Below are 27633 nucleotides of genomic sequence, written 5' to 3' on the forward strand. Positions count from 1 at the left end.
GGAGAAAAAAAACACCCTCCCCCAGAAAAAAAGTCCTCACTCCCCTACCAAAATAAATCAAATAAATATTTTTACAAAGTGAGTTTGTAAAAGTAGAAAGAAGGCCCATAAAACCTCTTCTTGCTTTTTCTAGTGAAGGCAAGGATGATAATGCAAATATTTCGGCCACCTGAATCACAACTCTTCTCCCACCACTGACAACAGTGGAGAGCTATTCCTTTGTTCTGTACTGCAAGCGTAGCCTTTCTATCTACAAAGCAAGGAACCAGACAGATTAGTAAACCTAAAATTCTTTGGAAAGCCATTAAATCACTTGAACCTTCCTGATAACTGCAGCGAAGTGTCAAACACATTTTGCTGAAATAGTTTCTGATCACCTATAGGATTTTTTCAACAGTATTTTTATGGCTGGAATAAAGCTTAAATGTTTAATCACATGGCTACTTTTCTGTTTATAGCCATTGCAAGCTGCACACTGCAGTCATCTTTCTTATGATGTCCATGCTCATATTTAAAAAAAATAAAGATACAAATTATATAAAATTTCTCTAGTTGCCAAATCTGACTTCGCTTAAAACAAAAAAAACCCCACAACTTTCTGCTCAACCCACATATCCAACCATAGCATATTCAAAATATGAACATTGGGCCAATCATACTTCCCGGTTGTGCTCACTTGTGCTACAGGGATTGTTATTAACCATTTTAAGTGCAAGTCTAGCAGTCTGCTTAAACTGATTAAAAATGATTATGTATGTGCCTAACTGATGTTATTTCAACAACTGTTCGGCAGTGATGCGGACAGAAACGTTTGATACATGTACCAAAAAGGCATGGCATAGAAAATCCAGTGATATTCAAGCATAAAAAGCCAAATCAAAAATCACTTAAATTTAAAAACGAAATGTTACAGGATTAGCACAACATTTGTACTCACTGCTCACTGAAAATATATCAAATCAAAAAATTGTCGTCATTTGCGAGGCCTGTGCTACGGTGCCATTAGGTGCCTAATTGTATGTTTGAATAAGCCTAGAAACCCTGGATTCTTATAACAAGCAAACTTCAGAACAGAATGTTCAATGCAAACATGACTGCTCCTGCACCTATAAAGTTTAGGTTTACAAGGGCATCAAAGTCAGCAGCAAGTCAAACTCTTGCTTTTAGGAGAACAAGGCTTGCATTTGTGGACAGTTTGGGATGTGTTCAAGATGCATTTATATCGATTTAGTGGCATGATGCATTAAAAATTAAATAAAAATTGTGTACACTTCTCCACAAGATGCAATTCAAACACTGCAGTCCACATCCATCACAAAATTCTTCTCAAACTGTCAAAGGCAAAAGCTCAATTAGCGTAATCTAGTTTTTAAAAGTGACTAGGGGCTTTATAGCACCAGCAAGGTATCTGAGCAGGAAACATCACTATTTTTCTTCCGGAGGTCATACAAGAGCTCTGTGTGGTCTCCTGGAGTGCTCAAGAAGCTACTAAAGGCTATGTGGTGGTACATAAGGGTGATTATACATTCGTGTTCCACTTTACAGAATAGAAGGTTTAAAGCTGAATTCTAAGCAGCTACATAAAAACACCTGCAATACATATGTGAACCTTATTTATGACCCAGACATCCCTGCCAGACAGCAAAGCCAGATCTTCAAACTCCTCCACTGCACCATCAGTACAGCCAAGTCAGGAACACTGCAGCAGTCTGCTGACTGGACAAATGATTAGACTTGCAGCGATGAGTCATCACTCTTTTCTCCTAATATGCATACAGTATATTAGAACCAGTTGGTTTCTAGTGCTGGCCCTAGCACTTCAGTCAAAGGGATTGCAGGTTTGTGAAATTAGGTAAAATACTTTCACTAGAATAAAAATACGTTGCATCATAGAATGCATTTAAACAAACCATGAAGTAACGCCGTTAAAAGTAAACTTTCACATCCTCTTACTATAGTCTCAACAGCATTGAGCTGACACCGAACATAGAAGGACTTACTTCCCAAGGTGGTGGAGGTGGTTGTGAACTCAAATCGGGTGACTTCCTTCTGTCCATACTGTAAGACACTTACAAGCTGTCCCTCATATATTACTCCAGGCTTCAGACCAGAAATTGTATATGAATTCAGATGTCCTGGAATGGTGGCTTTTTTCCAAACAACTTGCTTGTTTTTCTAGGGAACAGAACAAAAAAACAAACAAAACCCAAACATTTAAATGGTACACTTGTATAAATGCAAGTATCACAAAGATTGACCCTGCCTCAAGAAGGTAAGGATTTGTGGGTGCCACTGGAGCAAGCAAAGCTTGAATGTCAGCAATAAACTTACATTTTTAATGTAGAATGGTTGGAAAGGTTTCAATGTTAGTCATTGTCACAAACATGGAGGCTTTCATTATGCACCCTTAATGAGCCCGATTCACCATCAAGATAAGAGCTAAAACAATTATGGATTTATCGAGTCCTACGAGAAATGCATCAGCAAACCAGAAGCATTTACAGTAATTATGAAAACATGTTGCTTATCTTACTTTTAGACTTCACTAATCATTTGTGTTTATTATCATGGTCTACAAAGACTTCTGAGTTTATGACCACAACCATGGGTGGCTAACCTGAAGTTAAAGAACATGCTTGGGTGGCAGCCTTTTAGCGCTTACACCCAACATCTTGAAACAAAAAAAAGGGTCCCAGTAAAACCCCAAATGACAGAGGTTTTTAGTGTAGTGTTCAGTTTACTGTAGAATATGCTAGGCCACTTTTCCATAAATTAAAAAAGAGGAACAAAGACAGGAAAATGTGCAGCCAAACACCTGCTGTGTTATATTTTGGCTGCCAAACAATCATACTAAAATTATTGCAGCAGGGAGTCCATGCAAAGAGATGCATCACAAAAAGATAAATCCAGCAAAGTAAGAATGATGGGTGGTCTGTTTTTCCACAGCAATTGAGATTTTCTGAATACAAAAGCAGAAAGCTTCCAGCCAAGAAGCTACGTTATCAAACTCTCCAGACAGGGATATGCAAACAGATCCTAGTACTTGAAGATGCCAAAAAGTGGTTTCCAAGAATTCCATTTTTAATCAATCTATTATCTACATTTTTGTGTGTTGCCAAAGATGATTCAGACCACTTGTACTTTTTATGACCTTGCTAAGATTGTAAACGGAGTAAAGAAAAGAAAAATCCACAACAGAGAGCTTCTCCACAATTGTACGCTGAAAACTTAAACTTTGTTTTTACCAATCCTTTTCCATACTTATAATAGAGTGGGACTCAAAGTTAGGGGCAGGTATATAGACTCAGGAACTAAAAGTCTACATGAGACATGAGACCAGGCAAACCCTGGTAGATGATACAAAAACTGAATACATTAAATATAATCAAAATATCAAGGTAAAAATTAGGCCAGAATAGAGAATCATTTTTTTTACTAAAGAGCTTTCCGTTGCCAGTGATGAGTCTTTATTTCAAAAAGAGCAGTTAACCAGGTGCTGGTTTAGGGATCACCGATATCTTATGTTCCTGTTTTATGAAGCAGCCTCATCACATTCATTTTTTGTTAAAGCTCTCACAATCCTTTGAGTGAGCCATCATGATGTAAACATTAGGACAGTCAATATAATATTAGCAGTGATCAAATAGCATTTTGGAAGCAAGAGGGGACTTACAGGTTTCCAGAGGAGGACGTATTGCTTGATGTGCGACTGCTGAGGTGCGGTCCATTGAATGGGGTGCGAATTAGGGTGGTTAGCATTTTCAGTGATGATTACCTGGACGGGTCCAGATCCAGCTATTACAGAAGTAAAGTTCACAGAATTACATTTATATAAGTGGACACATACAAATTTCAGATGCATCAGACCTTACTGTTTAGCACAGACTACTTAAGATGTTGCTGAAAAATATTTTGTTTGGGAACATACCCCAGGTAGCCATCCAAGGATACAGGTAAAGCTTGCCATACACTTCTAGATTATCTGCAGATTTTCTATGGTCAGATGGAAAAAGGCGAGACAGATTCCTCCATCTACGCTAAACTGTGTGGATAAGGGAATCTCCCACTGGGCCAAGCTTCAGTATCTTGCTAGTTGGCCATGCTGGCTCTTAAAATACCTGAACAATGCCTTCATCCAATCAGATTGTTAAAGGTATTTTGGACAGCCAATCTAGGCCAACTAACAAGATACTGGAGCTTGGACCAGTGGGAGATTCCTCTAGCCACAAAGTTTAGCATAGATGGAGGAATCTGTCTTGCCTTTTTCCCATCTGAGCATAGAAAATCTGCAGATATTCTATAGGTGTACAGTCTTAAAAACAGCAGATGACTGCCAAATTTCAACAAATTTTATGCATCACTCTGTAATATCTTAGACCAACATACATGGACTTATATTCACAATTCCGGTTACAGATCCATACAAGACAGACGAGTCTTTACACGCTGCCCGGCTAATCAGAAAGCCAGGTGGCAAGTCATTACACGCACCTGGCTATGCAGCGCCCGAAGTGTGTCACCCGCACCGTGGCCCAATCGGTCCTCCGATCCGGCCATGGAGTAACTCCCGGAACCCCCAGAGCAGCGGCACCCGACTACTAGCCCTCCGGTCCGAGGGCTCAGCCAAGGGGGTAGCGCAGTTCCGGTACTGGCCCTTCTAGGGCACTGAAAAAGGAGGACCTGGTGCGGAATCAACAGCGGCAAGTGGAGCGCACCAGCGGCCCATATAAAAAGGTAACAATGTGAAATCCCCATACCAAGGTACTGGCTTGGAAGGACCCATGAAAAGACCGAGCGGTACACATCTCCATAGAGAGGCCCCCTCGCCGTTCCGGTGACATGCTCCCCCCTGACGGAGGAAACACGAAAAAAACTGAGGAGCTAGGAGAGAGGCGGGCTTTTGAAACTGAGGGTGACGCGTTTCCTAATAAAAGGGATGGAGCCTCTCGCAAGCTGTTCTGGAGGACGAAAGGGAAAGCAAGATACAATACTCAATGTTAAGTGCATCGGAGTACTTTAAAAAAGGAGAACAATGGGGGGGGTCAGTGCTTTTCCCCAAAGTTCTCCTAAGGGTCACGGGAGGACACAAACTAGCATCCTCCCGTGACCCAAAGCTCAATATACCGCGAGCTATAGCTCGCAGTATACCGAGACCGCCGCAGCCGGGACGGATCCCGGCATTACTGTAGAGATCCACCCAGCTGCGTGATTGACAGCTGGCTCTGCCTACCCAGAGGCAGAGCCAGCTGTACCGCCCCCTCCCCATCAGTCAGCGCTGGAGGATCGGACAGAGGGGGGAATCCCTGCAGAGAGCCGCGAGTGACAGTCATGGCTCTCTGCAGGGACAGGGTCGAGAAGTGAGCGAGCGACGGTATGTGTTCGCTCACTTCCAGATCTATTGAGCCCATGTGTGACAGTTTCATTGTCACACGTCGGCTCGAACTATGAGGGTGAGTGATTTTCACTCCTCATAGTTCCTTTAAAATACCCGACATAGCAAAATTTTAAAGAGCGGGATAATATCCAATACAAGGCTGGCTAAACAAAGGGATCATTTCACACATGGAAGCAGACTTCTCTGCTCTAGGTTTAGCAAAATCCACCTTATTTTAAAAGTGAAGTGACCAGAATGTGCAATTAGGTGAAGGCTGTTTGTAGCCAGCATCACTGCTGTGTTGAAAGACCACATTAATAGTTTACTTATTGCAGCAGAGTTGACATGTGGGCAGCTAAAAAGTTCAATGGTTCCTGGAAGCATTGGCGATTGCACTATTGGTCAGAGAAGGACAATAACCTGACCTTCATCCTTCATTGCAGAGACAGTTTTAACTCAAGTCATTTAACTCAAGTCATAAAAGTAGGCTTCATGCTTTAGTGCATGAAGCCTACTTGCCCATTTTACTGGATAAAACATCTACTATATCCAGAGAGTAAGAAAAATATTCATGTGAAACAGAATTCTCCAAAATAATGAAACTATATTACCTGGGTAGGAACGAGGTTGGCAGTGCCATTCGCCAATCCCTTTTCCATAGCAGTAACACTGGTAACTAACACCATTTGCAACCTTCTCCCAGGAGTCACCAATTTGGAAGAATTTTTGTGATTCAGTTTCCTGGCACTGATCTGAAATATAAAAAAAAAAAAAAATGGGATTAAACAAACTAGCATAAAAAAAACTGTGCTATACATATAAATAAAATGATTAACAGGCAAGGAAAACTGGAAAAAAATAATAATTTTATAGGCAAGACTACTGGCCAGTAGTCTTACCTACAAGTAAACAATCTTTGCAAGGGAATGTGGTCACTTGGCAAATACATAAATCACATGCAGAGCCATAGCTAGCCCCTTTTGTGCCCGAGGCAAGAACAGAAAATTATGCCCCCCAACAGACGTGTGATGTCACCAGACACTGCACATGCGCGGCATCATGTGACATCATGGGCCCCGCCTCCGGGATGGAAGGGAGGAGGAGGAGGGAGCGCTGTCACTTCAGGGTGGCCAAGTAGTGAGGAGAGAAAGAGCCGCCGGCTGTCAGATGCTGGCCGAGCGGCTCTCTCCTCACCGCTAGGCTGTCCTGAGTGGACGGCTCTCTCCTCCACCCAACGCCCCCTGGATGCAGCGCTCCATTTCTTATCGGATCACTGCTGCCTCTGCCCATACAGGCGGGAAGAGCAGCAGGGATCCGAGGAGAAGCTGGATCCTGTGCCACCCCTCTTCTCCCTGCTGAGCCGCAGCGGTTTGAGCCTGTGCTCCCATGGCAACAGAGGCTAGGGGTCACAGCCAGGCCGGCCCTGGCTGCGCCCCCTCAGCTGCCCGAGGCGAGTGCCTCACTCGCCTCATGGTAGCTACAGCCCTGATCACATGCAAGAATAAAAAAAATTAAAAAACCCCACCTCATTCATGAAGCGAGAGGAACATTCCCTTTGCAAAGTGAACAGTCTAAAAACTCCGAGTGTGATCAACCACAACTCTGTAGAACCTATTTGTTTGCTGCATTAAAACTGCTGCAGATGGGGATATAATTGGAATCTGTTCTTGCACCCAAAGAAGTTTGTTCCCTTTTAAGATTTCAAACCCCATTTCACACGTTGTTATTCTTAAAAACATAGGTAAAATATGTTACCACAGATGTACCATTCAACCACCAACCAAGACCATACAAGCATTTTAATTGCTATGTACTGAAATGTATACTGTCTACCTTTGTCCTCAGGAGCAGCCCATGTGGCTATAAAAATAAGACCCAGTTGTGACCATTCCCAGGGCCGGTGGTGGCATAAGGGGGAACTTGAAGAGCCGCGGGAGAGGCAGGGGAGAATCAGCAGTGCCAACGAAGCCAGCGCTAGAGGGAGCAAGGCGGCACCGGAGGGAGTCGAGCCACATAAGCCTATGCCTCATCTATAGCGCCGGGTCCCGTCACAGGCGGAGTGATACCAAATGCACTCCGCCTGTGAGGAAGCGATAGTGAAAGTGCGCTTCGCTCATTCTGGCCAGCGATTGGTTAGCAAATTGCTCTTGGAAAGGTACGGCACCCCTGATCACCATATTTTTGTACATGTAGACTGTTGTACATGAATAAGTGTGGATTGTTGTACATTAAAAATAACACCTACCCCAAAAATAAGACCTAGTGTTTTTTTAAAGGCAAAAAAAATATAAGACAGTGTCTTATTTTCGGGGGAAACACTGTACCCTGACCTAATGTTTCTGAACCTAGGGTATTAAATCGATAAAAAATGGATCGCAAAGTGATAGCGAGATGGTCATATTGTACATGCACATTGTTCACGAATATCTAACAAAGCATTTCAAAATAAAAACATGCCGATTAGCAATACAGCAGAGTGACAGGACCACATACATGCACATTATTAACCGAGACCTCAGAACCTGAAGTCGTATCTATGATAAATGGCTGATGTGTTAAGCAAGCCTGTATAAAGTTAACAGAATTGACAGACATGTTATAGTATGATGGATTTCAGAAGTCCCTGACATTTTTACTAGAATACATGCCAAGCAGCAGGATTTGGCCTGTGTGGTAAAAAGATTAGAGCCCAATGGAATTTGTGGAAGGGGAAGCCCTATAGCAGAGTCTCCAGGGTTCTCTTGGATCAATGAATGTACTTTACATTTGCCTGATAGGAAGAGGACCTATGGGATACTTTTCCAGTCCACTAAAGAACATTCTTTGTCTACCTAGAAACAACCAAGTTCATGTGTACAGCTTTTAGTTGTCTTTTTGGACTGTGCCCGGAGAGACCTCAGCCTATTGAATGCTAGCCAAGGAAAACAGATAGAAATGCAGAGTTCATCAACTGATTAAATAAACAGATTAGAGGTTGTCCTACACTTTGCCCTCATCCACCCCTGCTAGTACAGGGCCACACCACCTTAATTTTTTTAGACTGTTGCTACTGTGGAGGAAGAGCATAATACTGGATAAGAAGATGCTTGATAAAAAGAACAAACAATTTATGAGCCGCCATGTGGGAAATATACGTGACCAACAGTCATCTGAAAAAATAAAATAGAAAACCAGCTGCACTCCTTACCGGAACAATGGAAGCCCTGCAACAGCAGGTGGGTGCTTGTAGCGACCATGGACGGCACCGTGTATAGTACAAGAGTGTAAAGTAAATGTCACCAGCACACCAAAAGTATTTCAGCAAAAGTCAGTTTATTGACACATTGCCATTCAGTACAAGTGCTTTCAGGGCCTCAAGGGTACCCCTTTATCAAGCTCATGAGATGCATGGTTTCCTTTTACCAGCCCATACAGTCTGCTGGCAGGGGGTGGTTTTTAGCCTCTTTTTGAATCAAAAAACAAAGTTAAACTCTTCAAAGTCACTATAATGTAATCAAACTAATATGTGGGGGGGCTGGGAAATCCTAGAATAATGCTGGAAAAGGAGGCAAAGCAGAGAGAACCAATTGCCTTCTGGCATGGCCATGTGGTCCACATAGGCAGCATATTATCTGTGTTAAGTTCTCAAGGCAACTTCTGCACTGTTAAAACTGCAGAACTCCCCAATATTCTAAAAGTACAAAAACACAATGGACACCACATGGAACATACAAAAGTGATAATGAGATATAATACATAACTCATTACAACCATATTTCACTTTCAGTTTACAACGCTATATATAAAAATATACACACACACACACACAATCTTGTTAATTATCTGATGTAGAACGGTAGTTGTTTTTTGTCTAGTAACAGCGACCGCTATTTATGTATAATATACCTAACTCTACTGCACTTCAAAAAGACGTACAAACCCCAAGTAGATAGAAACATTGTTGTGAAGTGTAGCAGCAGAATTTGTACACCTGACTCTACAATGTTAAGCTTTGCTCATAACTAACTTACCCACAGCATCACACTTCCATCTGCCACGTCCCTGGCCAAAGCATGTGCAGTTCATCAAGTGCCCCTCCTCATGATATTTGTTGAAAGAGTGATTTATATCATAAGTAACGCCATCCACGATGCACTGATCTGTTCCAGAGGGAAGCATAAGAAAACAGACATTAGGTTTTACAAGCTTTTGAAAAGCAATTTACAGTTTTAATTAAGTTTTAGAGAGCACGTCCTTTAAGAATTCTGCTTGGCAAGAGAGAAGTGCGTGTGGGGTGTCATCATGCAGGATTTCTATATTATCTAAAGATTTCTTGGCAAATATAGATGTCAATCAAAATTACTTTACATCAGACTTAAGCCATTAAGTACATGGCCAATATTGCTTGTTTTTCTCTACATCAAAAAGTGCAAACTGGCAACATGGGGTGTTTATGCAAAATGTTATCAAGACAAAAATCTAAAATGTTCCTGACAAACATCCGAGTTATTTGAAACAGGAGAGCCTATCCCTCACTGCACCATTTACAAAATGCACAAGTTGGCAGATGCCGAATCAAAGCTTTCAGTGCAGGTACACATAAAAATAAAAAGGGAGAACAAGATGCCAATTTAACACTGTTAGATTTGGATAGATTTAAAGATTTAAAGAGTCATAGACCAGAAGAGATGGCCCATGCCTATTGATTGTAAAAGGCAGAAACATCAAATCAGTCTTCAAACTTAATACCAAAACCTAAAACACATGTAATAAAAAAAATTTTTTTAAAACGAGCTCTCATAACGTATGTATACGACTGTATTAGAGCGCTTAGCTCCTGAGCCAAGTATGTGGACAATGACTGTAAAGGGAAGATGCAGGTATATCAAAATGATACCACCTCACTCACCAGGCATCTGAGTGAACACTAAAAAGGGTAGAATAAATCAACACAATGTGATTGATAACAACCCTGTGTATGAGCACAATATGTGCCATCCCTCTGAAAATAATCACCTGGTTTTCATGCGGAGGCTTTAAACAATACCCAAATCCAAGGACAAGATTTTGCAGCGTACCAGAGCTTGTGAGATGTGGTGGCTGCATTACTTTATATGTTTCAGATCAACATTTTCAGCAAGTACAGAAACATCTGTTGCTCTTGCCGGAAATGCAGTGTCCTCGTCACTTCCTGTAAGGTGAACTGAAAGCAAACATTCTTATCACCTTCCAGGTGGTCTTATGCAAACTGCCAATTTCCCTCCGTGTAATGGAGGAAGACCCAATTGTAGCCCAAAATCAGGAGAGCAGCCTGGTGACCACCTTGACCCCTGCATGGATAGAATGTGTGAGTGAGGGTAGTAACCAAAAGCACAGGACAAAGAATGAATAGACCGTGTAAAATCCTCAAATGGTACAAGTATTTTAACTAAAAGAATCACTCCCCCCAACAGGTTACCAATGCTAGATATCAAAATGTCTCATCTGAAAAAAGGTGTGTACATTACGTCAAGGCAAACAATTAAATTCAGATTCTCACACAACAAATATAAATACAAAATAGATTTACCCTTGAGCTGGGAATAGGCAATGCAGTTCCATTCACCACGGCCATTGCCAACACAAGTACACCTCATCATGTGACCTTGATCATGCGTTTTGTCCCACTGATCACCAACACGGTACATGACACCCTCATTTGTTGTGCAAATTTCTTCCTGAGCTAGAAGAGAAACTACTATTTACCAAACTGATATATGGAAATTCAGATTAGAATGTGTGCTCATAGCATATTCCTACATGCATTTCTTTCTGCATTGTGGGATTGTCCTTAAAGCATAAAAGAAAATACAGTACCACCTTTTATTCACATTACTGCTCCCCACTTTTAAAAGTACCACTTTTTCTAACATTGTAGTCAGTTTAAAGACCCAATGTTAATTATTAGTCCATATCTAAAACAATTTTGCATCTTTTTTTAGTAGATTGCAACATAGTGAAACAGCTAAAAGAAGAACTGAGAAGGGGGGGGGGGGGGCCCCCCCATTTTAGGGGAGGGGGAAAAAAAAAAAAGAAAAACAGAGGGGGGGGGGGGGGGGGGCACCCCACATTTATGAGAAGGGGAAGGAGAAGAACTTAATTGTGGTTACTAGGGAGTAGAAAGATATCCACGTGCACATAGCAATTAAAAACAGAAAACACAATGACTACAGTACACAGAAAAATTGAAAAAAAAGTAAACATTTAAACAGAAACCAGGCTACATTCAAATCTATAAAGTGTTTTTCCGATTATGAAAGTATCTCACCTGCCATGGGACAGAAGCCAAATTTCTGGTCCACATCATAGTTCAAGGTAGTGCCGCACCACTTCATATTGTCACGGCGGCCCTCTGATGTGCAGTCTGTGTAATTACGGTTGTTATACAAGAATGGGAAGTGGCAGAGAGCTCCATTGGAATTACCACCCCGTGTCTGAACCAGTGCTTAAAAAATAAATAAAGAAATAAATAATTCTGCTTTTAAATTACTACAACAAAATGTCTTCATTAAAGAATCCCATTTTTATCTTTCTAAGAATAACTTCTACACCCTGAAATGTGTCCTGGACTATACAGCTGATAATAAATTACTGGGGTTACAATAAAAAAAATGTTTACAGTCTTGTATAAACTTCTAATGCATGCAAGCCTTACCATGCTGCTCAGTACAGAAAGAATACTTCTTTTCCTCATCATAGTTGGTGGTGGTTGAGCACCAGAGTTTTCCATCTTGGCGACCCTCTGTTGTACAAAAGTAGTAGGTTTTGCCATCATGGATGAAAGGGAAGACGCATGGGTCACTGTTGGAATTGCCCCCATAAGTCCCGACTGCAACTGTTTAAACAATATAAAAACCATTGCATTAAAAAAAAAAAAGCAAAGTAATTTGAATAAAATTTCTTTTCCCTCCCAAGAAGCTGCAGGACTTACCACTTTCCTCACAGCTGACTCCATTGCCCAGACAGGTGCAGAGCATTTGCTGACTTCCCTGACTTTTCAGCCATTTCATGCCAACGGTATAGAGGACTGAACTGTCAGCCACACAGTGCTCAATATCTCTTGCAGCCGGGTAGATATTTATTTGTGCACCAGTTCCAAGGCCAACTTCTACATTTAGGAAAGAAAATGCACAGTGAATAGGTCCATATTAGAAGAAAAACTCTGCACAAGAAGTCAAATCAGAAACCTGCTGATGGCATCCAAGAATAATTGCAAAAGGCAGGAATCGTACAGCTGTCCTTTTTTTTCTTAAAAAGGAGAACTTTGGGGTCAGTGTTTTTCCCCATAGTTCTCCTTAGGGTAACGGGAGTACACAAACTAGTGTCCTCCCGTTACCCTGAGCTACAGCTCACGGTATACTGAGATGCCGGAGCAGATCCCGACTTAGCTGACGGGATCCGCCCAGCTGGCTCTGCCTGTCTAGAGGCAGAGCCAGCTGTATGAGCCCCCTCCACCGTCCGTTCTGTCCGCAGTCAGCGCTGGCAGATCGGAGCGGGGAGAGGGGAATCCAGCCCCTCCCCCTGTCACAGCAGAGAGCCGTGACAGGATCGAGAGGTTAGCGAACCTGGTATGTGTTCGCTCACGTCCCGATCTACTGAGCCGACCTGTGACAGTCTCATTGTCACAGGTCGGCTAGAACTATGAGGTGAGTGGAAATCACTCATCTCATAGTTCTCCTTTAATACTGTTGGTAATGCCTTTAACAGCAGCTAGGGAGCAATGAAGCAGCTGTTACTCATGGACAGCATGAATCACCTGAAGGGAGCTAGGTAGAAAGACCTGAAGAGCCAGGGAGTGTGGGACAATATGGGCGGGCAAGGGGGATGGTATAGGGCACTTGGCTATAATATAATTGGCATGATTATGCATCCACTGCTGTCTAAAGTGAGAAAAGCTTGTTTTTGATGGGACTGGGAATACCAGTTGTGTTTTGGCCTGTAACAACAAGGCTTTGAGAAGCAGGGCAGTCATAAGCAAGACTGTCATATCTGAATGAAAAAAAAAAGCAGAGGCTATTGGTAGTCTTTGTATTTCCTTTATAGGAAAATGTTGGACAACTGTTTGAAATATGCCTTTACAATTCAACTATAGTAAAGATGTTGGCTTTCACCAAAGGAGAAACAAAAAGCTACATCTATCAAGGATGGTATCATCCAAAATTTCCACAGCGCCTGCGAGGAAAGTTATACTGTACCATTTACCCAGATTGAAAATATAAGATTTGTAAGCAAAAATACACTTTAAAAAAAACAAACAAAATCAAACCACCACAAGGCAGTATAGTATTATGCAATGTATTAAAATGCACTGAAAACGTAAGAGCTCCGGGAAAACAAAATTCTTAACCCTTGCAGTGGGCTACCAAAAAAAATAAAATGGGTACAGATTAGATTAGAAATAACTGTATTTATGCAATTTCTAGTAGATGCCCACCTTTCCAATATTACATAGACAAATAAGCATAGCTGTAACCAGTATCGCATACAAAACTACTGGCTGGTTATCACTTTAGAACATCCACTTTGCCTTTGCCTCTATACAGTTTTAGTAACCTGTGAGAAATCTGTGTGTTACAATTCTAGATCTAAATATTAAAATAATCCCTCCATGTGAACATTTGCTACTACTACTACTACTGACATTTCATTTGTTCTGATTATTATATTAGATTTAAAAAGATAAAACTATTATTATATCACTGAGCCTGCCAGAACTCACCACTTGCAGAAGAATGCCTCTCACACTTCCACTCGCCACGCCCATTCCCTGTACAGATACACTGCAGCAAGTTCCCTCTGGCATCAGTCTTGCTCCAGGTATCTCCAATCCGGTAAGAGGTCCTCGTGTCCTGGTCATTACAGCGGTCTGTATTTTTTAAAAATGGATAAATAAATCACTTAAATAATTCCTAAAGTAAGACCTACAAATCGGTCCTATAAAAACCGACAAGTTTAATTTTTAGGAAGCATGCTGAAGAAAAAAAAAACCCCCTCCACTAACAAGTATAATAAGCGCATTTTCTTTACAAGGAAAAACATAAGCAGTTGGAACTAAGTAGGGGTAAATATCACATTTACTACTTTATAATTATGCTGCTACAAGTTCTCTTATACATTGAGAGTTAAAGCATTACTAAAGACAGACAAAAGAAATGTTATATATGTTTCTACTTCTCTTTAACAGCCATCACCCTGTAGCTTTACATTTCTATGCCCATAAATACGTTTAAACAGGTGTTAGGAAACCCATTTACTTCCTTTCCTGTACACGCGTGTCTACATTTCATTCTGAATTCCAATATATTCTACTGTTTTCACATGCAGAAACACTGCTCAGAAACTAGTGCACTTTTTTTCCCCCATCACTACCCTCTCAAAGCTCCAACCCTCCTCCCCAATATCCCGCACACACCTCTACTTTACCAGCCTCTCCTACAGCCTGAAGCCTAGCTGGGTATGATGAAAGACATTGTGGGAGATGACCCGGGAGGCACAAATAGAAGAAAAAAAAAGCAGAAACTGCTCCTCAGAAGAGGAAGGGACATGCAGCATTTTTAAAAGAATATTTGAGCATAAAAAAAAGCCTTTTTATCTATTTCACAAGGCTTGTTCTTAATATGCAACATGGTGCTGGCCCCTTGAAATCTCCTTTAATATTTGAACTTGTGGTTCCAAGACAGCATCGAAAGCAGGCAGCTCTTGAATCCTTTGCCATTCTCCTGTGGCAGCCTATAGACAACAGGCCTTTACCGTTCTGTTTAGAATTAGGGAATTAGGATAAATTTTAATAAAACTGTCATTTGTGTATGACAGTAATCCTCAGTCGGCATGCTGTAAATTCTTGAGGCAGTCAAATATTTGTAAAACAGCCAAAAAATTTTTCTTTCATCTACAACTCTGGAAAATACTTTAGAACAAGTAATGGGGTAGACAGCTCCCCCATGACCATATGTACAGAAGCAACAGTCAAATCTATGCGACTGTACTAAATTAGAAAGTCATTTAAATTCCAACGAAACAATACGCAGTGTAAATTGTTACCAAACGGTATACGACTCAATAAAATGCATTTTACCACATTTCAGTTGAGGCTATGTGCACAGTCATGCTCCCTTACAAACATGTTGAGGAATCCAAAAAGGAGTTCAGTAATGCAATGACTTCAATAAGCTTCAATAGAAATTATATGTCATGATCTACCTTGTTTCTAAACTTGTTTCTAAGCAGCTAGCCTGCCAGTGTCTGCCAGGCCATATAGCAAAACCTGAAATATAAAAGCCTCAGTTTTCGAAGTCTACAATTATTAGAAAGCGAGATTCATGAGAAATAGGAGGGTTTCAATAATTTAAACATTCATGTGGGGAAAACAATTCCACTTTAGTGCAATTTCTTACTGTAAATTTATGTTTTGAAGCAAACATATCATGAGCTAAAAGAATAAATGCAGGTTATGGCTCATGTGAATGGATACAAGACACAGTAATGAAAAATACTGAAGAAATTAATAATTTAAAATTGCTATGGCATCATTTGTCTTTTCATGCAGTGAAGGTGATCCGGGAGAGGTTGGCAGTTTAAAGGCTGGCCCCAAAACTCTCTGGAAGACACCTCATCTTTATTGCTGAAGCTTTTTTTTGTGGATGGTCATCCATTTGGAGAGTCATATGAGAAACATGGGTGCTTACCACCCGGTTTCCCCCTTTATTTAAAAGGGAAGGATTGGCTGACATTGGAAGTACTTGTTGCCTTCTAGCTCTAAAGAGCCCATCGGATCAGGTCATTTATAGCCATCCTAAGAGTTCATGAACAGATCGTGCATGTTTTGGCCAAGAGATAGTGGTAAACTTTATCTTATGAGTGGTTATCACCTGCATGTGCTCCTTTTCAACTGTTAAAACCAAGTACAGTGTTCTTCCTTATTTTTTTATTCTAATGAGGATATAGCCTGCATACTGTAGATTTAGCAGATCCAAACCCTTTATTGAAGTAGAAATAAAACAAATTCTAAAAATTAGCAAATGTTGATTGGTAATTAAAATTGTGCATAGGTTATGCTTTCGTGAAGTGCCAATATTAACACATTTGCATTCTTGTCAGACTAATCAGATTCTCCTCTGTAGCTGAAGAAATTCCTATATTCTCATACTCAAACTAGCCATCACTGGGTTACTCTCCCTTTGTGTAATACAGTGACCTACCTTTTCTGTGCTTGTATAATTCATATTTTTACTCAATAAAAGCTACTGAAACAAGACAGACCAGATTTGTTTTTGCTTGCATCAGTCACCACTGTTCAGCAGTATTAGCCACAATTAGAGAACACACCTTTGTGGCTACACACTTACTCTTTTCCAATAAATACTAAATTTCTACATATTTGTTTACCTGTCCTAAAATGATATAAAAGTACAGCAAAATATAGGCGGCAAAGAGTAAAATAACCATCAAGTACATGTACTGCAAGCAGAACTTACTTCTAGATGTACATGTGATGCGTCCACTGCCTTCTCCCAGACATGTACAATCCACCATCATCCATCCCTGGTAAGGCTTTTCCCAGGTTTGTCCAACCACATAGGATGTACCAGCTGTGTTATCATAACATCTCTCCGCTATGAGAAAGAAAAAAAGATGGGATAACGTCCATAAATAATAGGAGCTCTGTCTCTAAAAACTTAGCAGCACATATATTTTGTATAAACCACAAGGTTGTCTCAACCTGCTGGTGAGGTCAATGTTCTACGGGAGATCTTTTTCACATATCTTGGACTTGCCTATTCATTGCTTCCTATTGGCAGAAGATAGCGGAATATGTACTTCTGGTTACATCTCAATTCCACTTGATCACAAAAATTGTGCATAATGGGACTGGTACAGGAGTTGGCTCCTATTAATGCCGAACACACTCTTCTCAGCTTACTTCTTTTCTATGCCGGTAAAGCAATAGCAACGTTTTGGAAGAAACCTACCCCGTCTATTAAGTTTTGGAGGAAATTGGTGAATGAAAATTTGCCTTTATAAATCAGGATACTTACCATTATATAGGCTGCCCCACTAAATTTAATAAGGTGTAGGATGTTTGGATTGAAGACCCAAACTCAGCGGTAGATTCTGAATCCTAATGTTCGTTTGTGTAGGAGAACTATGAGGCGAGTTCTTTTCACTCACCTCATAGTTCTAGCCGACCTGTGACAATGAGACTGCGACGGGTTGGCTCAGTAGATCGGGAGGTGAGCGAACATATACCGGCGTTCAATGACTGCCTGCTAATCTGCTCCTTCATTGATTTGAGGCAGCTCTTGAGCTGCCTGCAGACCACGCCTTCCCTTTTTGCTTAGTCTATCTACGGCTATGATTCTAGCATGTGAGCCAACTGAGGGGAGTTCCCCTATTTCTGGTGGATTCCAGCAAGTTGCACAGTTTGTACGGTTGTGTACTTTATTTTGTTTTATATAAAAATTTCAAATTATTTAAAACAAAATAATCATGTTAATACAGAAAAATGATAAAGATATTGCCAAGCAAGATCAAACAAGCCATACACCCTTTAACATTTTGTACTGGTCTGCCTTCAGCTAATTGTGAATACTATTCTCATTTAGGAGCAAGAACTCTTAACTGAACAAGGCTGATAAAGGATCCCTGTAAAAACAGGATGCAAATAAAATAATGCTAGCTACAGCACACAGGCTATACTTTGGAAGCACCTACCCACAGGCTTGCAGGTCCATTCTCCTTTGCTATTACCAAGGCATACACACTCCAACATATAACCGCCAGTTTCATGGGGCCTACGCCAAGTGTCACCAATCTTATAGGATTGTCCACCCTCATGGCAGCGATCTGCAGGGAAAAGAAAAACAACTAATGAATCCATATCTAGGTTGCTCTCACATCCCAGTCCCAATCTCGGAAAAAAAACCTCAAACATGTTAAATGGCACAATAATCCGAAGATCCTGTCATTCAAGAGTTAAGTTAACTGTTATTTCAGATGCGAAAATGTATGCAAATCAAATGGGCCAAAACGTAAAAAAATAAGCTAAATAAATGAACGGGTCAAAGAAGGGTGCAGTCTACCATGTGCAAGGCACATGAAATTAAATATTTTGTACACCTTTAATGAAGATTTGTTGGGCAAAGTACGTATTTATGCTGATGACACACAGATGTGCAATAAGGGTGTGTATTAATGCCTGGGGGAGTTTGTAACCTTGAGTGGGTTTTTTAATTGCTGGAAGATTGAACTGCACTTTTTCCACTGCTTTCACCAATGTGTCTTTGGGCAAAGGAATCCTATGGCAGAGGACAATAGTGTGGGCACAATATTGGTCAAAACAGAGGAAAAAGATTTGGGGGTGCTTATTTCAGAATTGCAAAATGAGCAATTTGGCCTGGCAGTGGGGAATTCTGGGGTGCATCACTAGATGAATCACCAGCAAGAGATACAAGGTTGTGATTCCCCTATATAGACCTCATTTAGAATAATGTGTCCAGTTCTGGAGATCTCAATTACAAAAAGATAAGATAGAACAAGTGGAAAAACCACCAACAAACATATTGAAAGGTCAGTACATTCTGGGGGAAAGAAAGGAAAGGGGAAACATGACTAAAACCTAAGATAGCTTAAGGGTTTGAAAAATATTCAGGAGAGCAATATTTTAAATAGCGAGAAAAATACTTTCTAGAGTTCATCGAAAGGGGAAGTTGCTGCTTAGTGTAGACTTCCAGCTGAGGTAGTGTCAGACAAAATTAGAAAAAACAAAACAAAAAAAAAAAAGGGGCAAACTCAAAGGATCAGTTAGTCTCCTGCCGTCACTCTTCCGCATGTCTATCAAAACTTGGGGCTGATTAACAATCTGTCCAATGTTTGGAATGTCACCCTTTCTTTTACATAGGGAAAAAAGTTATATAACCTGATCTACTTTAGAAAAACTAACCTTCGGTAAGCAACATCTGGTTTCACACCTTCAACTGGCTCATTAACACCTTTGTGTCTTTGCCTGTACAATAGGACCCAATTTGATGGTGATGCTGGAATTTTCTCACAATCATAGAATATACAGAGTGCAGATAATTATATTACACACAATATTAACATTAGCCATTACTTGCGATGGTGCAGCTGATGCGTCCTCTTCCAGCTCCAACGCAGGTACAGTCCCAGATCATGCCATCTTTAGGTCGCTCGTAAGTTTCCCCAACCCGATAAGTGGCGCCCGTGTACTTGTCAAAACATGTTTCTTCAGCTGTTCAAGGTTTTAAAAGTAGTTTATTGGATGAATATTTATTTAGAAGAGCAGTTCATGTTTTATTTTTATTTTTTTGTCAGCGCTTCCTAAAAGGGGTCAGTTGTAAAGAATATAGTGGTGTTTAACTGTCCTAAACTGTCCAGGAGCTACAGATACAACATTCTAACTGAAATCAGCCATGAAGTGGACAGTCAATAAGAGCAACCAACTATCACTTGTCAGAAAGGTTAGTATCAGGGAGAACCGCCCCCCCCCCCCCAAAAAAAAACAACACCACAGCATTCCTCTAAAAAAAAGGTAGAGAAACACATTTTTCAATTTGTCTCGGTACTCTCTTTTGAAGTTAAGCAACCAGCACAAATGTTGGTACTCGTTTTTAGAGTAAGGAACCCCAAGGTTTTGTAATTGATGCCTGGCTATATTTATAAGCTTGTGTCTCCTGGAGGTATGAGGAATGGTATAATATACCAGGCTTTACAAAATAGGCAGTGATGCCAACATGTAATCATAGTACACATTTAAGGTCTGGTGGTCCCTCCCTATATGCATTTAATCCTCAACCCAGAACTGACTGAACATTGGTACCCCCAATTGTAGCTTTTTTGGATTTATTGTAATTGTAGACAAGATGAAAACGGAATAAAACTTAAGATATAAGAAAGCTCCCTGACATTCTTTGACGCCCACTCATTTTTAAAATAGAATAAAAGCCCCTTTTACTCAAGGCATCATCCTCCATTTTAGAACAAAAGCACTGCAGGTATACCCACCCTCAGGTTTACTTTCACAGTTGAAGCCTCTGATTCCACCATAGCAGGTACAGACCAGTGTATTGCCCAAATAAATCCTTTCCCATTGCTGCCCAATATTATAGGTTTTTCCATTGTCAAAGCAGCCTCCTGTTGAGATCAATTGGGATTTAGTTACTATAACTAAAGATCTGCAGAATGTTTATTCTAGCACATTTATAAAAGCAAGCCAAACACTGCATGACTTGATGACTGCTAATGTCCAGAGCTCACACAGATTAGTTCATACACACACCTATTCAGGATGACCATTAGCATCTTTATATTCATTGAAGCTAAACTTTTAATTTTGTCTATAGTGCTCAATTAATGAGAGCTGGAGCCCGTTATGAACAAAGTCACTAAAATATAAAAAAGATAAGTCTTCCAGAACTGATAGATTCCAGTTGTTAGGCAATGTTAGTTGCAACACAATTTTAATGCATATGGGCTCACATTCCATGACCCATTACCCTCTATCTGCCAATGTACCTTTAGAAGATGCAGGATATAGGCTGTCGTTGCCAATCTTAGCTACTTATCTGTAGGTCTTTGGCTTAAATATTTTGTAAATCTAACAGAACAAGTATGCTGTAAAAGGAACTCAAAATAAGTTGGAACTCCTTATCTGCACATTTATATTAGCTTAATGGAGAACTAAAGTTATTTGAACAGTGTCAGCAATGGAAGCCTACATATTTATATATATGCACAGATTCCCTAGAACGCCGAGCAAGTTCCAAAAACCATAGCAGGCAGATTTCACGGGTTTAGAACAGCAAGAACAAGAAAAGATGGATTACTGCACTTTACACAGAAGCCTGAACTGGTCTTGCTCATTAAAGAAAATAGTGTGCAGTAACTCGCATTACCCAATATAAATCCTTGCAGCAAACAAAAATATTTAGATAGATATGGGCTAATACACAAAATTATTGCTCTTGCGTAGCTATACTGATTAGTATTAGATTAAAAAAGAACTATGGCCAAACCTTTATTTTGACTTTAGTTCTCTTTTTGGGTCACAGGAGGACATGACCCAGAGTCTGTAGCTAGTGGGCTACTGCCCGCTATATGGTGACAGCGCAGAGCCATGAGGCAGTCAGGAAAGATCCTGACAATATTGTTAGGATCCACAACGCTGCCTGATTGACAGCTGGTCCTGCCTCTCTAGAGCCAGAGCCAGCTGTGCCTGCCCCCTCCCATCTGTCCCTCCAATGAGCACTGGAGGAACAGAGGGGGGATTCCTGCAGAGAGCAGTGACCGTCAGTCACCATTCTAAGCAGGGAGAAGTCATGAGCTGAGTGATCTATGGTTTGTGATCACTCACTTCTTGATCTACAGAGCTGACTTGTTTATACTATTGGGAAGAGTGCCTTTGACTCTCCCAATTGTTTTCCTTTAAGAATGCGGTCTTATATTTAAGGTAGCCACATACCATAGATAACAGCTATGCATGCATGATTCAACAACCAGGAGAGTTTGGTGCATAAACATTTATGCTGGGACACCAGCATGAATGTTTATGCTGACGTAGAAGATAGGCTACAGACATAGGACTGCCAACAGACCTAAGACTGCCAACCAATCTGCCTAAAATTTGGGTAGCAGTTATATCTATGGACAGTCTCTAAATTAGTCCGACAAAAGGAGATGCCCGGACTTATTCACTGGCATGTTATGTGCGTGGCAAAAAAGGGTCTAAAATTCACACTTCCCTTGGAGGGAATGAATGCAAAAAGGAGTAATATTTTCAATTTGTGGTGCAATATGAGAAATACTACTACCTGATCTCTGTACATTTAAATACATTAAACTAACTGACCCTATGCCCTTGGGCCCCAGAATTAAGTGATCTCTTACCAATGTCAACTGTGCTAGCATGAATCTCTTTAAATGGTGCATTTTATTCTGGCAGGGCTTACCTTCGCTCAGGATAAAACATCTGCATTCTATTACCAGTCTGTACTTCTCACTAGTTGTAACAGTAATGACGCCATATGGTCAAGTAGCTAAAGTTGCCACAAATCATTCTCATGGTAACCAATGGTTATCATTCTTGTGGTAACACAATGCTATATTTGCCTAGTAAATATTAAAAAGTATAGAATATCCCCAATATTGGAACAATCATGCAAAATTATAGCCCAAATAAAAGGTGAACTGCAATATACATTCATTGTCAAACATCTACAAATGCCAGCTGCAAAAAGTCACTACCGCTCTAGAAAAAGACATGGCAAAAACAAATACACAAAACTATGTCACAGCTTCTGGGAGTTTTCTACATTAAACAAGATTTTTAAAAGTACCAAGCATGGATTTCCCAGTAAACCTGGGAAGAAAAGGACAAATGCCTGCAGGGACTCATTGTCAGGTAAAAGCCAGACCTAAAAGGGGGTTGGGGAGGGGGGCTTCCGTAGACTACAGACCCTATATAAAACTCCTGGACTGAGGTCAATAGCCCATGTAAAACAAACAATTTATCATATTTCACTAGAGTATTTCAGATGATTTTCCAATTAACTCAACTTGCCTTTAAACGAGTAGCAGAGAGCCCCTGTTTAACCAATTAAAAAAAAGCGTTTACCCCTTTATGAATATTTATATCCGACAAGGAAATATTGAATTACTGAAATGCAAAAAAGGTGAAAACAGATGCAGTATATAAAATGAAAAGGCTGGTCACAGACCTCAGATGATAGTTGGATGCGCAAACATGATCTAGCTTTAGTAGTAGAGGCCTTGCTGTCAAGATTCAGGCATAAACAAATGCTCAGGCTCATGCCTATGGTGGACAAAGAAGCTGGCAAGAAACACCACAGACAGATGATTTCTAGGGGAACAATACAACCAGTCTCCCACAGGGTCTGCTTGCACCGAAGACACGAGACAAATGGCTAAATCAAGCAACACATCTCATGCATGCGAGTAGTTTAACACCTTTATCAGCATAACTGTTGCCAACAGTTAAGTGCAACTGAAATGCGCACTTAAATCGTCTGGCAACATAGACCAAAACACATGCATTAAAACCAATATACAGTAGAATCTGCAAGAAACATCACGGAGTCTTGCTCTACTGGAGTATAGATAAACTGCATTCTGAAAGCTTTTGATATGCACATGTATGTAAGAGGGCAGGAAAGTCATACTCAAGTGTTGAGCAAGGCCAGACATCCCAGGAACCACAAGTCATGGCTCACACATGCTTTGCAATGCCGTGTACATAAGCATTTGTATTCACTGTGCAATTGATTTTGCATTCTAGTCATTACTGAACAACACTTACTGGATAGAGGAGAATTTCCCTACATAAATGAACCAACACCTATACAAGGTACCAACACATATATAAAATGGTCTGTATAGGAGAAGCTTGAAGATGGCTACATGTGGCAAGACTGGACTGGCTAGCATGACACTGTAGTCAACCTATTGTGCAACAGATTTGGTTATCCACCTAAATATTGTAATAAACTTATAAGAAACAAAAATACACGTTTGTATAGGCTAGAACATATTTTTATGCAACATTTTGTATAAAGTTCTGCAATGTCTTCTATTAGATTGGACACTATTTTTATGCAATATACTTTTATATACTCTTATTGGTTTCCTCTGCTTTATGTTGGAGGCAATATATGTTTAGTAAATTGGATGGTTCTATTTACTTAGAGGCATATTTATAATGGAGACAATGGAGGCAATCTGACATTTACCAAACATTAAATGTAGATGAATCGTCCATGTGCACATGCTTCAGGGCCGGTTCACACCACAAAGTCCACGTTCCAGTGCATTTGGCCTCTGGTTTGATAGTGCTTGCAGTATTTTTGCAGATCGCACTGGACCGGAACGCAACCACTAATGTGCCTGCATTTCGGGTGATCACACTGCAACGTACTGTGGTGTGAACCGGCCCTTAATGACAGTGGTTGATCCACCGCCAGTGCATGTTCTAAACTTCTGGAGCCTACAGCCACTTATAGCCATTAGTTGCCAACCGATATAGCTGCATGATCATGCTTCTGCACGATCTTTACACAAGCATACACATTTGTATGTTTGTTCTTAATGGGAGCAAAGCTTATATCACTGAGCATACAGAAATTGGTCAGGAAGATCCATGCAGGTCAATCAACTTTGCCCAAGCAGACCAAGCCTAGGTCATTGAGGGACTGCCATACAAACTCTTCTAAATGGACTCTGAAGGCAAATGTTCATCTGTAGATCCCTTAAAAGGAAACTTGTACTGAGAAATAAATAGAGGATACAATTGGACTCTTTAAAATGCTTATTGCCTGGCTGCCTATAGATACAATACTTTGAGACATTCAACTGGAACAAGCAGGCAGACCAGAAGTCAGAACTCCTAGTCTGCCTACTTACTCCAAGTTAGTGGCCTAAAATGTATTAAAGCTCCTGGATCGGCATAACAGCCAGGGAACTAGTATTTACAGAATGAGACACAAGCAAATGGCAGTCTCCATACTTCTTGACTGCATATTGAAGGAGATGTAGTGATCCACCTGGAGCCACAGAGACTATAAAAAAGACAAAAGTAAAACGTCACTTTTGTATCACAAAATCTTAAAGGCGTTTGAGGCATTTATGTGTTCATTACCCCAAACAAGTTAAGGAGCTTGGAAGGGGATGGGTGAAGAACAAAGACTTTTTCCCTGAATTCACACTTGCCTTGTAATTACATTTAAGCCTGGTGTGTAAAGTGCCAAAAGGTGCTATAAGTATTGCACTTTAGATAGCCAGAGGCTATATAGGGCAAATGACAGGACAGAAGAAAAAGCATCTTATGTTTAACACTGCTGGCAACCTCACACCCATTGTTTTCTACGCCCATTAACAAAACACGTAATGGATTTCTAGGATTTTTGTAGCCTACAGCCTTCTGTTCCTCCTTTCCCTCTGGTAACCCAATTTCCTTCAGGGATACTTTTGTATTTCGAAGACTGCTAGAGTTACAAGAGGAAGCATAATAGAAACCCTATAATTTATGCTTTTTTTTGGCATATCATTACATATTTTACAGTATACAATCTATTCAGCATGGCTACAGATCAAACATCTTGGATATCAAATGACTGCCAGAACAGCCCATTGGTGTCTGTTATGACACAAAAACCACATGGGATACAAAAATTATTCTGTGCTGGACTGATAAAGGCATGCATTAGTAGCTGAAATCTATTTCTAGCCAGTTATGTTATTATACAGCAGAACAAAACACCCCATAAAGATAATGATAAACAAAGGGATTTGGAAGCATACAGAACAGTGCCACTCCCTAAGACACTGTTAACACAATAAACCTAATCTAAAAATGTATTATTAAAAATTAAAGTTGAGCCCCTGCAAATATTCTTTAAAAGCTTTGAACAAGACTAGTAAGAATTATAACTTCAGAAAGGATTTAACTATGGCGATTCCACTGGGGAGATCTACCATGTGACACTAGGAGAAGATGGGGGGCATTAGGGGGGGCCATTGGAATAGCAAAATACAAGTAACAATAAAAACATGCCAGGCTTTCTAATCTTACCACACCCTTCAAACTCAAGTATATTTTGGCCAGGTCTCCATTGGAAAGAATTACCCAGCAACATCTGCCGTTTGACCCTATATCATCTGAACAAGAAGTAATGGGGGGCACATCGCAAAGGAGATATAGACATAAAACAAACAGGTTCTAACCCTTCCTAAAAAGTTTTGGAAGAGTTTTGGCTAGAGTTGGGCTTTAAGCAATATAATTATCTAGCCAACTGGCAATTTAAGGCCCCTTCACATTGGCGCCATCCATTCTGATCAGCAGGGCATCTATGCATGGATTCAAAGCAAAACTGAATGAATTTCAATTTTGTGACATCCATGTCTGTTCAGTGTTTTTTTTCCTTCATCGAAAAACTGAACTGGACCTATGTTGGGTCTATGGGCACTCAGATGTAAGTGGACAAGATCAGGTCTGCCAAAACGGAACTTTCCTTTTTTTTCCCCCCAGACCTAAATGGAGTCTAGGGGAATCGGATGTAAACAGGAGTACATCCATTTACATCCAGCTGCCTACAGAGTTACATTGGGCTTCCAATCAGGTCCTCCTAAAAAACAGACAGACATAGCTGAATGGACAGACAACATAAGAGACCTACGATATAAGACAAAATGCCCATTCTAACTGTATGTGGTTCCTTGTTTTATTAACCTGTACACACGAACATCCTCACTGGGCTTGGCACTACGGGTGTGCTTTATGAAAACACTAGTCATGCCAGTACAGGCTGAACCAGGAGTAGGCAACATTGGCACTCTAACTGTTGTGGGACTACAAGTCCCTGATGTATTGGCAGCCACCGGCATGACTCCCAGAGGCAGAGACATGATGGGATTTGTCTTTTCACCATAGCTGGACTGCCGAGGTTAGACAGTGAAAGCTTCAACTTGACGGGTTGCTATAGTCCATGGCCCTTTTTTTTTTCTTGAAGTTTTCAATATTAAAGTGCAGAATGCTACAAATATTCCTTTATTATTCTATAGTGTAACAAATATTACAGACAAGGTCATTTCATACTAATCTGGGTGTAACACATCTGGAGCTAACCTCCTCAGGAGATGGGTGTGCTAATGGAATCATGTAGCAGTAAATCGCCTGACAAAAGCAAGTTCCTTGTAAGAAACTTTTCCTGGTTGATGGGTCATTGTTCCAAGAGACAGCTAAACAGAAGACATGAGATAGAAACATGTAAAAAGGAAGAGAAGAGTTGCAAATGGCGACCAAAACAGTCTTTGTTCCATTTCCCAGGAATAAAAGATGTAATGTGACTGGTCACCATGGGAAACAACTCACTTCTTCCACATTTTCCTTTTCTTTTATACATAGCCCTTATAACATTACAGTGCAGGGATCAGACAAGTAATAAATTTCTTTACAGCAATGCTAGAGAAAACACTAGGAAAGTAATGTCATCTTACATAACCAAGAACAATGAATAGTTTACTTTTAGATGAAGACACAGAGGGGGGGATCAAAACTGGGGAGCAGGCAGTTGTCCATAGTAACCAGCTTCTATCATCAGTTTGTTCATTTAAGGTTTTAAAAAATTAGGGAAGCTGAATGGTTATCATGGACAGCTGCTCCAGTTTTAAAAAAATCCCCCTCAGACAACACAATTATTATATGCTGCATTATA

The 27633-nt window shown here is 40.5% G+C and overlaps 1 protein-coding gene across 11 annotated transcripts in view; it reads right to left on the reverse strand.

Annotated features, from left to right (window-relative positions):
- Positions 1-27633, reverse strand: part of FN1 (fibronectin 1) — a 62396-nt gene that overhangs the window by 33297 nt on the left and 1466 nt on the right. For all 11 annotated transcript variants that reach the window (XM_018559955.1, XM_018559953.1, XM_018559956.1 and 8 more), the window contains exons 2-14: positions 20414-20542; positions 19503-19640; positions 18104-18235; positions 16867-17004; positions 14112-14258; positions 12324-12500; positions 12048-12227; positions 11661-11837; positions 10923-11075; positions 9385-9513; positions 5986-6126; positions 3674-3795; positions 2001-2175 (exon numbers count right to left, since the gene is read on the reverse strand). In XM_018559955.1, the coding sequence (XP_018415457.1) occupies positions 2001-2175; positions 3674-3795; positions 5986-6126; positions 9385-9513; positions 10923-11075; positions 11661-11837; positions 12048-12227; positions 12324-12500; positions 14112-14258; positions 16867-17004; positions 18104-18235; positions 19503-19640; positions 20414-20542 (1938 nt within the window). The remainder of the gene's footprint in view (positions 1-2000; positions 2176-3673; positions 3796-5985; positions 6127-9384; positions 9514-10922; positions 11076-11660; positions 11838-12047; positions 12228-12323; positions 12501-14111; positions 14259-16866; positions 17005-18103; positions 18236-19502; positions 19641-20413; positions 20543-27633) is intronic.

This window comes from Nanorana parkeri, unplaced genomic scaffold (genome assembly GCF_000935625.1).
Source record: "Nanorana parkeri isolate BGI_ZX_2015 unplaced genomic scaffold, ASM93562v1 scaffold423, whole genome shotgun sequence".
Taxonomy (NCBI): domain Eukaryota; kingdom Metazoa; phylum Chordata; class Amphibia; order Anura; family Dicroglossidae; genus Nanorana; species Nanorana parkeri.